The sequence below is a fragment of the Globicephala melas genome, chromosome 16 (assembly GCF_963455315.2).
Source record: "Globicephala melas chromosome 16, mGloMel1.2, whole genome shotgun sequence".
Classification (NCBI taxonomy): Eukaryota; Metazoa; Chordata; class Mammalia; order Artiodactyla; family Delphinidae; genus Globicephala; species Globicephala melas.
The window spans coordinates 14,460,688-14,473,086 of NC_083329.1; the positions used below are offsets into that span (position 1 = coordinate 14,460,688).

Below are 12,399 nucleotides of genomic sequence, written 5' to 3' on the forward strand. Positions count from 1 at the left end.
CGGAGTTACAGGCCTAACGGCAATCATAAAGACATTCTACCCAGTCATCTTCCTTACCTCACAGACGAGGAAACTGAGGGTTCAAGAGGTTAAAATAATTGCACAAGGGCCCCAAACTAGCCAGAGGTGCTGTGCAGGTGGGCGCTGGCAAGGACTCTGTGCCTGCTAAACCTGAAAGAAAGTTGGAGAGAGGTCAAGGAGGACCTTACAGCCCAGAGCAGATGTCTGGACTTATTTCATCAGGCCATGAAAAGTCAGCAAAGGTCTGTGAGGAAAGGAGCGGTATGATTCGAACTGTGCTTTCCTTTGGCAGAAGTCCAGGTAAGAGGCAACCAGGGCCTGAGCCAAAAATGGAGGGAGTAAGAACGGCAGGAGGAAGTCTGTTCTATCTGCTTCAGGGCTAAAATCTAAAGAACTTCGTGGTTACTTGGAGGTCAAAGAGGAGAAAGAGAGAAGAAAAAAAGCTAACTCCAAAGTTTCAAACTTGAGTCACTCTGAAATGGACTTTACAAAAACAGTAAAGTCAGGGTAGAAGAGCTAGTCTAGGGAGTAGGGACGGTAACAGGAGAGAGGGGGAAGGAAGAGTGGCTTTATACTGAAACACTATCAAATCCAGTGTTGGCTGGAGACCCGTGCAGTTGGGAGTTATCATCTGAAAAGCCCCCTAAATGAGCAAAGAGAGCATCACCCTAAAGGGAGAGAGTGGACAGGATGAGAAGTTGGCTAAGGACTAATCCTCAGGGAATGCCTATCGGAACTCAGAGGGCAGAAGAAGCACGTAACGAACAGAGGGGAGGTGCTCTGCATGCATTATCTCTAAGTAACTTCTAAGAAGGCACCTGTGATAGACTGAGGTAAAGAACACCAGAGGGAGTTTCCAGACGTTGGAGAGGCATGATGGGGAATATTCAACAAACACTACAGAGACGTGATGACAAGTGAGAACTGAGGAAAGGGCATTTTAATGACGTTTGCCATTTTGTTACTACTATGGAAAGATATTAAAGCTTAGCAATTGTACATCAGTGTTATTTCACCTCTTTCTCATAACACTGTCTACTCTTTATCCATAAAACAACATATTTTATAATTATGGGTTTATTTGCATGATTATTTGTTCATGTTTATCTCCATGTAGGCTCTAAAATCTATGGGGGCAGGAATTCTGTTTTGTTCACCACCATATATCCAGTGCCTGACATGTAGCAGATACTTTTAAATATTTCTAGAATGAATAAAGGTAACAAATGAAGATTCATAATAACTATATTTTGGATAGAAGATAAAATTAGCTCCTACTGTTGATTTTGTTTACTTTTAATATCAGGGTTGTTTTTTTTTATTTGACACAAAGTCATATTATTAACAATAATCTCAGACATTTGTTCTTATCTCTGTCATTTCCTGGGCTCTCTTTCCTAATTTTGTAGCTTGTTTTGCCATGAGTGCCCACTTTTTCTTTCTTTTTATGAAGACCCATATGTTGGATGTAAACAATATTTGAATTTGCGCTTAAAAGGTCACTAACATGACAGATTTTTATAATGAAGTTTTGATACAATTCAGTAGTTTTATTTCTTATTCCAGCCACCTCAAAAAAAGAGAGTGCTAAGATTAGATCAACAGGTGTGTTTCTATAAGTGTGAAGGTATTGTGGCAGAGTTATGGAAAGAAAACAGAGTCCTAAGGGACAGGAAACTCCAGAAGGTTCTGAAAAACGCAAATTAGCTTTAAAAAACTGGCTTCAGAGGCATGAGTACTGCACTGAGAGCCAGCAGACCTGGAGTCTGTTCCCAATTCATCTCTGAGATTGTAGAGACCCTCTACCTCTCATTGGTGCTATGAGATTTCTTTTACTTATTTCTAAAGTGGGGCAATGTGAACGATCTACATCTTCTAAACATGCTGAGAAGATTGAGAACTAACCTTTATTAATAAAATTATTAAGAATTTTTTTAAAATTTAAGGATCCGGGACTTCCTGGTGGTGCAGTGGTTAAGAATCCTCCTGCCAATGCAGGGGACATGTATTCGAGCCCTGGTCCTGGAAGATTCCACATGCTGCGGAGCAACTAAGCCCGTGTGCCACAACTACTGAGCCTGTGCTCTACAGCCCGCAAGCCACAATTACTGAGCCCGCGTGCCACAACTACTGAAGCCCGCGCACCTAGAGCCTGTGCTCTGCAACAAGAAAAGCCACCCTGAAATGCAACAAAGAGTAGCCCCCACTTGCCCCAACTAGAGAAAGCCCGTACACAGCAATGAAGACCCAAAGCAGCCAATAAATAAATAAATAAAATAAATTAATTTAAAAGAAGAAATGGACTAAAATTATTTTAAAGAATTAAGGATTGATGCTAATTATTTTTATTCACTAACAAGCAATATACATGGGAATATAGCTTCTTAACTGGTCCTGAGCAGCTGGAAAGATAAGGTACTACTTAGAAACAAGTTATTGGCTCTTCCTACCCCAAACTGGTATGACTTAGCATAATCTATAGTAGAACTGTACAACAGGAGTAGAGTGAAATCCATCTTAGGATTTCCTAGCCCAATCCAGTCATTTTATACATGAGAAACTACGACCCAGAGATGAAAAGACTTGGCGACAGTTAGCTGGTGGCAGAGCTGGCTCTACAGCTTGGGACTTGGGACTCCAAGTCCATAACTCACACATACAAGGCGAAGTTCTCTTCCTATAACTACATGCCCCAAGTTGCTATTACACAACGGAGTCATACGTTCATTAGCAGATGTGTCATGGCACGTGCACCTTTGCATTTTACCAAATTTCTGGAGTCAAATCACTAGGAAAGGTAAATATATCCTTCTTGCCCCCTTAAGTCCAATGCTTAGCAGAACACTCCAGGTCCTTCCTCTTTGATCTGAATGTAAAGCTTTTTCTGGAATATGGGCTATCCCGAGTACCCCTGTATCTTTATCCAGAGAAGCACAGCGATGAGGGAGAGTCTCACAGCCTGAGGATCTAGATGGCCCTGAATCTGAATTCTGGTTCACTCACTCACTGGCTGTATTGGTCCTCGGACAAGTCATTTAATCTCTCTTGAGTTTACAGATTTTTTTTTTAATCTGTAAAAGTGGGATAATAATAGCTACTTTTCAGGTTCATTAAGAGGGTTAAAAGAATTAGTGCATGTAAAGAACCTGCTTCAGTGCTCAGAATTACTAGTTCTTGTTTTCCTCTTTTCATTTGACTAAACCAAAGTTCTCTTTTTGTCATTATTATTACCCATGACACTGTGGGTAGACTATCATTTTTAAACATCGTACAATATTTCTAGATTTTTCAAAATAATCTGGTCATCCTGCCAAAACTTCTAAACCTAAAGAAAAAAGTTTCAAAATCTTAGACTTTCCAGCAGTTTCTGTTTGTTTTGGTTTGGTTTTTTGCCAAACATAAGGCAAGATCAGGGCAAAGTTCTACATTTAGATGAAGCACTTATCTCCCTTTTGGCAGTGGACATTTGGGCCACGGGATTTTTAATCCAGTGAGAAAAGTTAATCCGCTTCATATTACTAAGAATCCATAAACTATGAAATCCATAATCCTTCATCACAAAGTGACACAATCACGATCATTTTCAGTTTATGCTTTTGAAGAGCTCTATTTACTTTGTTCACATTTCATCTTAATGTGACTCTAAAATGCTTGGGGACCTTGCTGTCCAAGGTGATTGGAGACACGCAGCAGGGTTACTTGATATGCCCTGTTTTTACGAGGACGTCAGTCTTCCAACCACTTTGAGGCAGAAGAGAAGTGGCTGTGTACATATATCAACAGCAGAAATCCCACTTTAGCCCAAGACAGTCTGGCATTGCTGGCAGTGGTTGCTCACAGAAAATACAGGAATGAAGCAGCAGGTTTACAGGGCTGGGGAGCAGGGAACCTAATTAGCCCAGCTCCAGGAGTGCCAAAAGCCTATTTAATATTTTTTGCTTTTACTCTCCTAAGCTACCTAGAGGGAGAATTGCTCATAAACATCTAAATTCATTACATGGAAAAAAAAAAAAAAAGAAGAAGAAGAAGAAGGGAAAGATTACTGCATGGGGTAATCTAAAGGATGAATCTGCAGTTTCTCTTTCGACCTCTGCTAAGATGAGAGCCATGGAAGGGAACTTCACACATTTTAGACAGACATTAAAGGGCCATGTCTAATTATTACTTGCTAAATATTACTGAAATATATGCTGGTAGAAAGAGAATAAAGTCCAAAGACAATGCCATATTTTGAATTAAAAAAAAGAACAACCCACTACTTGCTACTTAAAAGAGATGGCCAGAACTAGCCCCTGCTTGTTTCCGAATCACTTATTTGTTAGTGCTGGCATTCAGGTTCTGAGAGAAAACCACCATGCTCATGGGATGCTTCCATCTTCTCCATACCCCCAAACTCATCCTTCTCTTAAATGCTTTCATTCATAGTAGTGAAGAGTGCATTATGAACAGCATCACTCGACATTTAGGAAGCTACATTTCAAAAAAGGGCCTGATAAAAAAATTAGAAACTGTGCAAAGTATTGCAAGAGAACTTCTAATCTAATAATTAATGCTTATTCCTCATTGAATAGATACACTCACATTAGGAGACATAAATAGCCCAAGAGCCAAGAGAAGACTCTGGGCGCCCTGTCCTTCACACAGTGGGGATGGGGTCAGGGGTCTGTCCACGAAGCTACTCCACTACCTCCTTCTTTTTTTATTTTTATTTTTTGCGGTACGCGGGCCTCTCACTGTTGTGGCCTCTCCCGCTGTGGAGCACAGGCTCCGGACGCACAGGCTCAGCGGCCATGGCTCACGGGCCCAGCCGCTCCACGGCACGTGGGATCCTCCCGGACTGGGGCACGAACCCGTGTCCCCCGCATCGGCAGGCGGACTCTCTGAGCCACCAGGGAAGCCCAGTACCTCCTTCTTAACTCGCCTAACCTCTAACCCTGCACCAACGCTGGAGGAGGCTCTTCAGCACATAAGGCTCCTAGCTGTGCAATTTGAGAATCAATGAATGGATTCTAGTTCAATTGCTCATTTTATTGTTGTTCACTGAGTCTCATAGACAGAAGTAGTTGCTCAAGGTCATGTTTCCCAGGTCTCCTATCATTATCATAATCATCAAGAACATTTATGAACTGCTTTCTAAACACAGGGCACTGTGATAAGCATAGGCACACAGATGGACTTCCTGTAAAGATATGAGATAAGCCAAACTCTAGCAATGAGATATCCAATGTCAATATTTCCCTCCCGAGAACCAATATGGTTCCCAAACTATCACTGGAAGGCATTTCCTCTCAAATATTGGATGATACTATGTTAAGTTTTAATTGACTGGGTACACACCAAATATCTTGATGAAAAGTGAAAAAATAAGCCATTTCGTTTGTATACTGGTGTCAGCATTTGCCTTGTTTAGGGAAAACATAGATGTGAGCATTAGAAAATTCCTCTCTATAGGCACTGCCTTTACTTTCTCCCAGTAAAGTCAAGAGTTTTCAAAAACTTTTATTGTTTCCCACAACTTACCGTAAAGAATTTCAAACATACAGCAAAGTGGAAAGAATTTTAAAATGGACTCCAGTATTCCCATCACCTAGATTCTACCATTAACATTTGCTTTACTTGCTTTATGACATATCTGTCCTTCTACTCATCCTACTATCCATCCATCAATAACATTATGTCCTTGATGCATTTCAAAGTAGACTGCAGACAGAAGACAATGCTTTACTTTGAAGGAATAGAATCAATGACTCTTCCTCTTCCTACTCCTATAAAGTTAGCTAGAGAAATTTTATTAGTTTTTTTTAAACAAAGAACAAACTCATCCTGAATTATTCACACAGATATTCAACATAGTTCGATCTACAGTCACCGCAAAAAGTGTTGTGAATGAACTCAAGGTTTTGCCTACTTGTGTGAACCCTGGGGACATTTTCAGTACTCCTCCAAATGTTTGGCTTTGTGAAGACATAGGCTGTAGATTCTAGAGAAATAAGCTCTCTGCTATAGATCATCAGGAAAAATTACCTGGAATGTTAGTAATAAATATTTTTTGTTGTTGCTTTGCTCTTTACTGTAATGTTTTTCCAATAATTCCTTGAGTATAGAAATACAGAGATTTATATAGACCAAGTCTCTCATTTATAAAGTGAGTTTTATAATACCTATGGCACAGGCTTGTCGTAAGGATCAAATGTGAAAAATAGGAAAATACTTTGTGAAGAGTAAAACACTGTGCACGTCTAATTTCCCATTACCATTAGTAATTGCAGTGCATCTGTAATAAAACACAGCTGAGGTAATGGTCCACACTGCTATTTGGCTTTTTCAAATCAGTCAAAAAGATTTCAAAGGTTAAAGGGACAGCGTATTGGCAGTCGCCTTCACTCTGCCCATCAGTACATCATCTTGTCAAGGATCTAGAAGAACCTTGGTGTATATCACACAGACTTGTTTTCATTAGTAAAGTGTTTGTATTGGAAATCATCCCAGCTTTGAAACAATACTTCCATTAGCTGGGCACAGTACCTACAATTATCCATCTTATCTGACCAGTGCCAAGCTATTCTATTTACTGCATCCCATTTACCTTGGTTGTTCTGAAAGGAGAAAAGTAAGGCATTGGCTCAACATATGAGAAGGTTTGTTTCATTGAATAAACATCTACAAATGAACTTTGGGTAGAAACTCCTGCAACAAGATATCATCAGGTACCATAAATGACAAGTCTAAAGGTGATGGAATTCCTCTGTCCCTGTATGGGAAAAATTCCGTTACATAAATATCTTAAAATTTATAAGGTATAAAGTAGTGTGGCTTCCATTTTTGTGTCTCGATGGACACAAATCAAGAAAGTGAGGAGCAAGGTCAAAGTTAACTAGGGAACTAAGGAAAGAAAACTAAGCAGGGAGCTGAGTTTATCATCAACTACTGTTGAGAACCTGCCAGATCTCTGGCACGTTATTTTATCCTTAAGGGGAACTGAAGAGAAAGATTTGAAATCACCCTGACCCTCAAAAAGCATCCATTTCACCGAGAGTCCTTTAAAGAAAACAATCGGGAGAAAGAATAATCAGAAATTGTAAGCAGATGGAAGGGGATGTGCACAAAGAGAGAAATAAGCGTGGTTTGTGATTTAGTTACAAGTTATACTCAATACGGGGCATGTTTACAATGTGGACAACTGTCGAAGCAATGAGAAGATCTCTAAGAGGATACACAGAGTTACCTCGAATTCAAAATATACTTTTTATGCAGGAAAAGGAGAATCAGAGGAAAAGGCTGGCTGTGCTCAAGTGAAGGAGAGGGTCCTTGGGTCCATGAACCGCACCTGTCCGGTGCTGACAGCAAGAACTTATCTTCAATATTCCAGGATGGTTGCAGCAAGCTTTTATCCTCCGATGCCGCAAAACATTCCAAACATGTAAGTAAGTTCCCTAATTAGATTCCATATTTATGAAACAAGCTTCTAATCGTATTTCTAATTTGGCATCCCATATGACACACATACTGGGAGAAAAGAAGCTGCCCAAAAGGGTCACTTTGCCCTGCTAGTGAGATTACTCATTGCAATGACAACAACAAATTGAAGTGTGTCCGTACGTACATACATGTGTTATGTTATACACAAATACACACATATATTCAACATGTATTTTTTAAGAGAAACACTTGCAAATCTGAATTTATAGCAAGGCAGATATCTAGATATTTGGGTAGAAGTTTGTATTCTAATAAAATGTTACCATGCTGTAAATCAGAACCTTGTAAATGTCTTTATTGTGCTATCTGGTGGTATTGTTTACTTCTTCTGTTCCGTCTGCATGTTTTGCTTAACTGCTGATGGTGCCTCATTCATCTTACCTGACTGCCCTGGGGGAGGGGCACCTGATGATCCTCGTGGTAGACAGAGAAACACAGTCAGAACCGCCGCTCTGTTCCCAGCACATGGTTCAATGGCTATTGGTTTGGGTGCTCCCTGAAAAAGAAAACCCATTCTAAATTTGCACAGTTTACACGACACTGCTATCTTACTTTTTTCCTACTATGCTTCAGGCAGCTAAAATGTTTATTCCTAGTAGTTGAAGGCACACCATTTCTCATTTTTTAATAGTTCAGTTGAATATTTCATTGCAGTAATATGTAGTTTTTTTGTAATGGTGGTCGTTTACATTTAGGAGACATTTTTCTTGGGGCATTACATATTAGCACATATTTTTGCAATTTTTGAAAAGTACTCATTGCTTTGTTCTATTTTTACCTTGTTTTTTTTTTTTTCCCTAATAGATTTTATTTTTTAAAGAAGTCTTAGGTTTACAGCAAAATTAAGAGGAAGCTACGGAGATTTTCCATAAACCCACTGCCCGCATGCATGCACAGCCTCCCCTATCATTAACATCCCCACCAGAGTAGCACTTGTGTACAAGCTGAGGAACCAACACTGACACGTCTCTACCACCCAGAATACATAGTTTACATTAGAGTTCACTCCTGGTGTTGTACATTCTATGGGCTTGTCAAATGTATAATGACATGTATTTTTCATTATAGTACCATATAGAGTAGTTTTCCTGCCCTAAAAATCCTTTGTGTTCTGCCTATTCATCCCTCGTCCCACCCCCAACCCCTGGAAACCACTGATCTTTTGACTGTCCCCATAGTTTTGCTTTTCCCAGAATGTCGTATAGTTGAAATCATATAGTATTTAGCTTTTTCAGATTGAATTATTTCACTTAAAAATATGCATTTAATGTTCCTCCGTGTCTTTTTTTTAATTGGAGTATAACTGCTTTACGATGTTGTGTTAGTTTCTGCTGCACAATGAAGTGAATCAGCTCTATGTATACGTATATCCCTTCCCTCCCTCGGACCTCCCTCCCCCCACCCCCATCCCACCCATCTAGGTCATCACAGAGCACTGAGCTGAGCTCCCTGCGCTATACAGCAGGTTCCCACTTGCCATCTATTTTACACATGGTAATGTGTTTATGTCAAACCTAATCTCCCAATTCATCCCACCCTCCCCTTCCTCCCATGTCCACAAGTCTGTTCTCTATGTCTGCGTTTCTATTCCTGCCCTGCAAATAGGTTCATCTGTACTATCTTTTTACTGTCCCTGTAGTTTTGCCTTTCCCAGAATGTCATATAGTTGAAATCATATTGGACTCAGCTTTTTCAGGTTGACTTATTTCACTTAAAAATATGCATTTAATGTTCCTCCGTGTCTTTTCATTGTTTGACAGCTCATTCATTTTTAGTGCTCCATAATATTCCGTTGTCTGGATGTACCACAGTTTAGTTATCCATTCAGCTACTGAAGGACATCTTGATTGCTTCCAAATTTTGGCAATGATGAATAAAGCTGCTATAAACACTGCGTGGACATGAATTCTCGACTCCTTTGGGTAAATATTAAGGAGCATGATTGCTGCTGGATCCTATGGTACCATGTGTCATTTTAACACGAAATCCTGGCACACTGTAGACGTGCAACAGGCCTACATCTGAACAAATGAATGCATTGTTTTTAAGGATTTCTTTTGATGTGGACCATTTTTAAAGCCTTTTTTGAATTTGTTACAATGAAACTGTTTTGGTGTTTTGGCCACGAGGTATGTGGGATCTCCCTGACCAGGGATCCCTGGTCAGCTCCCTGACCAGGGATCAAACCCACACGCCCTGCATTGTAAGGAGAAGTCTTAACCACTGAACCACCAGGGGAAGTCCCTGAATGCATTTTAGTATATTTGATATTTGATATGTCGTCTGTGAGCCACCAAGTTATGCAATTTCTGTTGCTTTTTCGCAACTGTTTCCTCTCACCAATGGTAACAGTTTATCTAATCAAATTATCACAATCCAAAATATTCTGTTGACATATCTTTTAAATTTTTTTTCCAGTTTTATTGAGCTATAATTGACATACAGCAAGGCACACCTTTAATATCATTTCAGTGAAATACATATGTAATAATCACCCACCAATGCATTTGTATAAATAATATGACTTTAGAAATAAAGTAGAGTAAATGAATATATGATAATGATTATAACGGTAATGCTAATATGTTATTAAATACTATGGATTAGGTATTCAAAATGCTTTACATATATTAACTTATTTAAACCTTACAACAACCCTGTAAGATGAGAACATGAAAGCAAGAAGTTAAAAGAACTTGCTCAAATTCACACAACTAGGAAGTAGCAGGGCTGGGATTTATACTCAGGTAGGCTGTTCCTGAGTCCATGTTCTTAGCGACACAATGCAGTTTATCATATTGTGAATGTACAAAAAAATCATGCACCCACACACACAAACATAAACACATGTGCAAGCACATGTGTGTGAACATACACAATCCAGGCACACACATGTGAACAGAAACACACAGAGAACTAAGGTTTAAATACAACGTCACCTTTGAAACAATAGGAACATCATTTGGCTGAGGAATGGTGGTTTTGGCTATTTCACTCAAAAAGTGCAGGCGAGACATGGTTGACTTAAAGTAACATCTATACATAAAGGCAAAATTAAATGGAAGAGAAAATACCACTACTTTAATTATTAGAACAAATGATTTGTTTAGTCTTTTTTTTTTTTTTTTTACTGATGTTTGAATTTTTCAGAAGGAATACAGACATATGTAGTCATCCACCTAGAATATTTTAGAATATTGCCATTTCCAGAAAGTTTAATGAGGCATTAAAGATAAAATATGTTCCCTTTCATGTAAAACTTAGACTGAAATTTCTGGTGACAACGGATTTACGTTGTTATAAAGGATTTCTCCTTTATAGCAGCATAAATCTCATGTTTTAAAATTATCCTCATACAGATACATTTTGGGAATTTTGAACATAAAGGTGAAAGTAGCCATGGTAGTAGAAGGGCATAAAAATCTTCCAAGAAAATGCTGTAAGCAATGTTGCAATACTTGTATCAAGTTACAAGATCTATGGTTTTCCCCTTTAAAGCTTACATTTAATTTAACAGACTTATTTTTGAAAATGTTAAGCCAGAATCAGCATAAGTACATAGATATTCTCCAATGATGTAAATATTTAGAGAATAGGCTTGTCATATTCCAAGGCTAAAAGAAAAACACTATGAATGTTTTGAATCGTATTTCTAGGCTACTAAAATTTATCCTAATTTAATAAATGCAAAGTATATGTAAAGGTCAATTGGTTAAAATATACTAAAGGAAAATAAAATGAATTCAGGTTTAAATGATGGCGATATATTAGAAATACCCAAATCCCTTTTAATATACCTAAGAAATAATTTATCATTTCTACCATCAGGCAAGGTTTTCTTTGTTATTTTATTTGTAAGAGCTCAACGGCACTACTCAAAATATACAAAGCCACGTTAAAATACTTGATTATAAAACTCAGAAAAGAAGAATTTCATGATTACAACAAAACAACACAAACAAAACAAAACCACCAGTTGAGAAACAGTGGTTCTTGGTTTACGAGATTTAGAAAAACAAGACACAAAGTGAGAGTACATCTGTTGATGAATAGCTAACATTTATTAAGTGCTTACGATATGCCTCGTGCATATTGTGTGTTGACAGGCTACCTTTCCTGCTGCTTTTAACACTAGAAGAAAAGGTTGTAAACATCAAGTGCTGATGCCAAAAGCACCAATTGAAAGAAAAATTAGTAAAAAATAACTGTAAGTTTCAAGTAGAAAATGGTTTAATTATTTAATACTTTAAACTGAAGAGGGTCAGCAATGGATAGAGTATAGTAAGATATGTTGACCATGGGAAAGGAATTATGTTTGCATAAAAGCCACTTCTGTAATATCTTCTTTAATATAATTCTCTCACTCTTAATTCTACTGCTATTGCACAGAAAACATTCAAAAATTTCATTATATTGATAAGCTATATGAAACGAGATTATAATCCTATTCTGAAATCAAACTGGCTTACAACTTTGTCTATTTTTAGCTATAAAATTTTCATAAAAGGATATTAGCAAAAATATGAATTATTCATTATGATAAAAATATTAGTGACTAGCACAGCTCTTTGACACTTCTGGCAGGAATTCATATAATTTAAAAAATTATTTCCAAAGACTGTGGCAAATATCACTTTCAATAAAGTATTTTAAATAAAAAAGAAAAACACTTCATAGCACTTGAATTTTGCAAGAGAAAATAGCAAAACCCCATGAATGATATTTCTGATACCTTGAGGTTTGTCAGTTGTTTAGCAATAAATACATAACCATGAATCAAAATCATTTCACAATGACATAACATGTTCACTGAACTGTGCAATTTATCATGTATTTTCCATGGCTGCCTTTGAAAGAGATAAGGCATGGGTTTGTTTGCCCACAGCACTCAGCAAATGT

At 38.1% G+C, this 12,399-nt stretch overlaps 1 protein-coding gene across 2 annotated transcripts in view; it reads right to left on the reverse strand.

Annotated features, from left to right (window-relative positions):
• Window positions 1-12,399, reverse strand: part of ATRNL1 (attractin like 1) — a 683,154-nt gene that overhangs the window by 109,786 nt on the left and 560,969 nt on the right. For both annotated transcript variants that reach the window (XM_060286203.1, XM_060286202.1), the window contains one exon: window positions 7,882-7,996. In XM_060286203.1, the coding sequence (XP_060142186.1) occupies window positions 7,882-7,996 (115 nt within the window). The remainder of the gene's footprint in view (window positions 1-7,881; window positions 7,997-12,399) is intronic.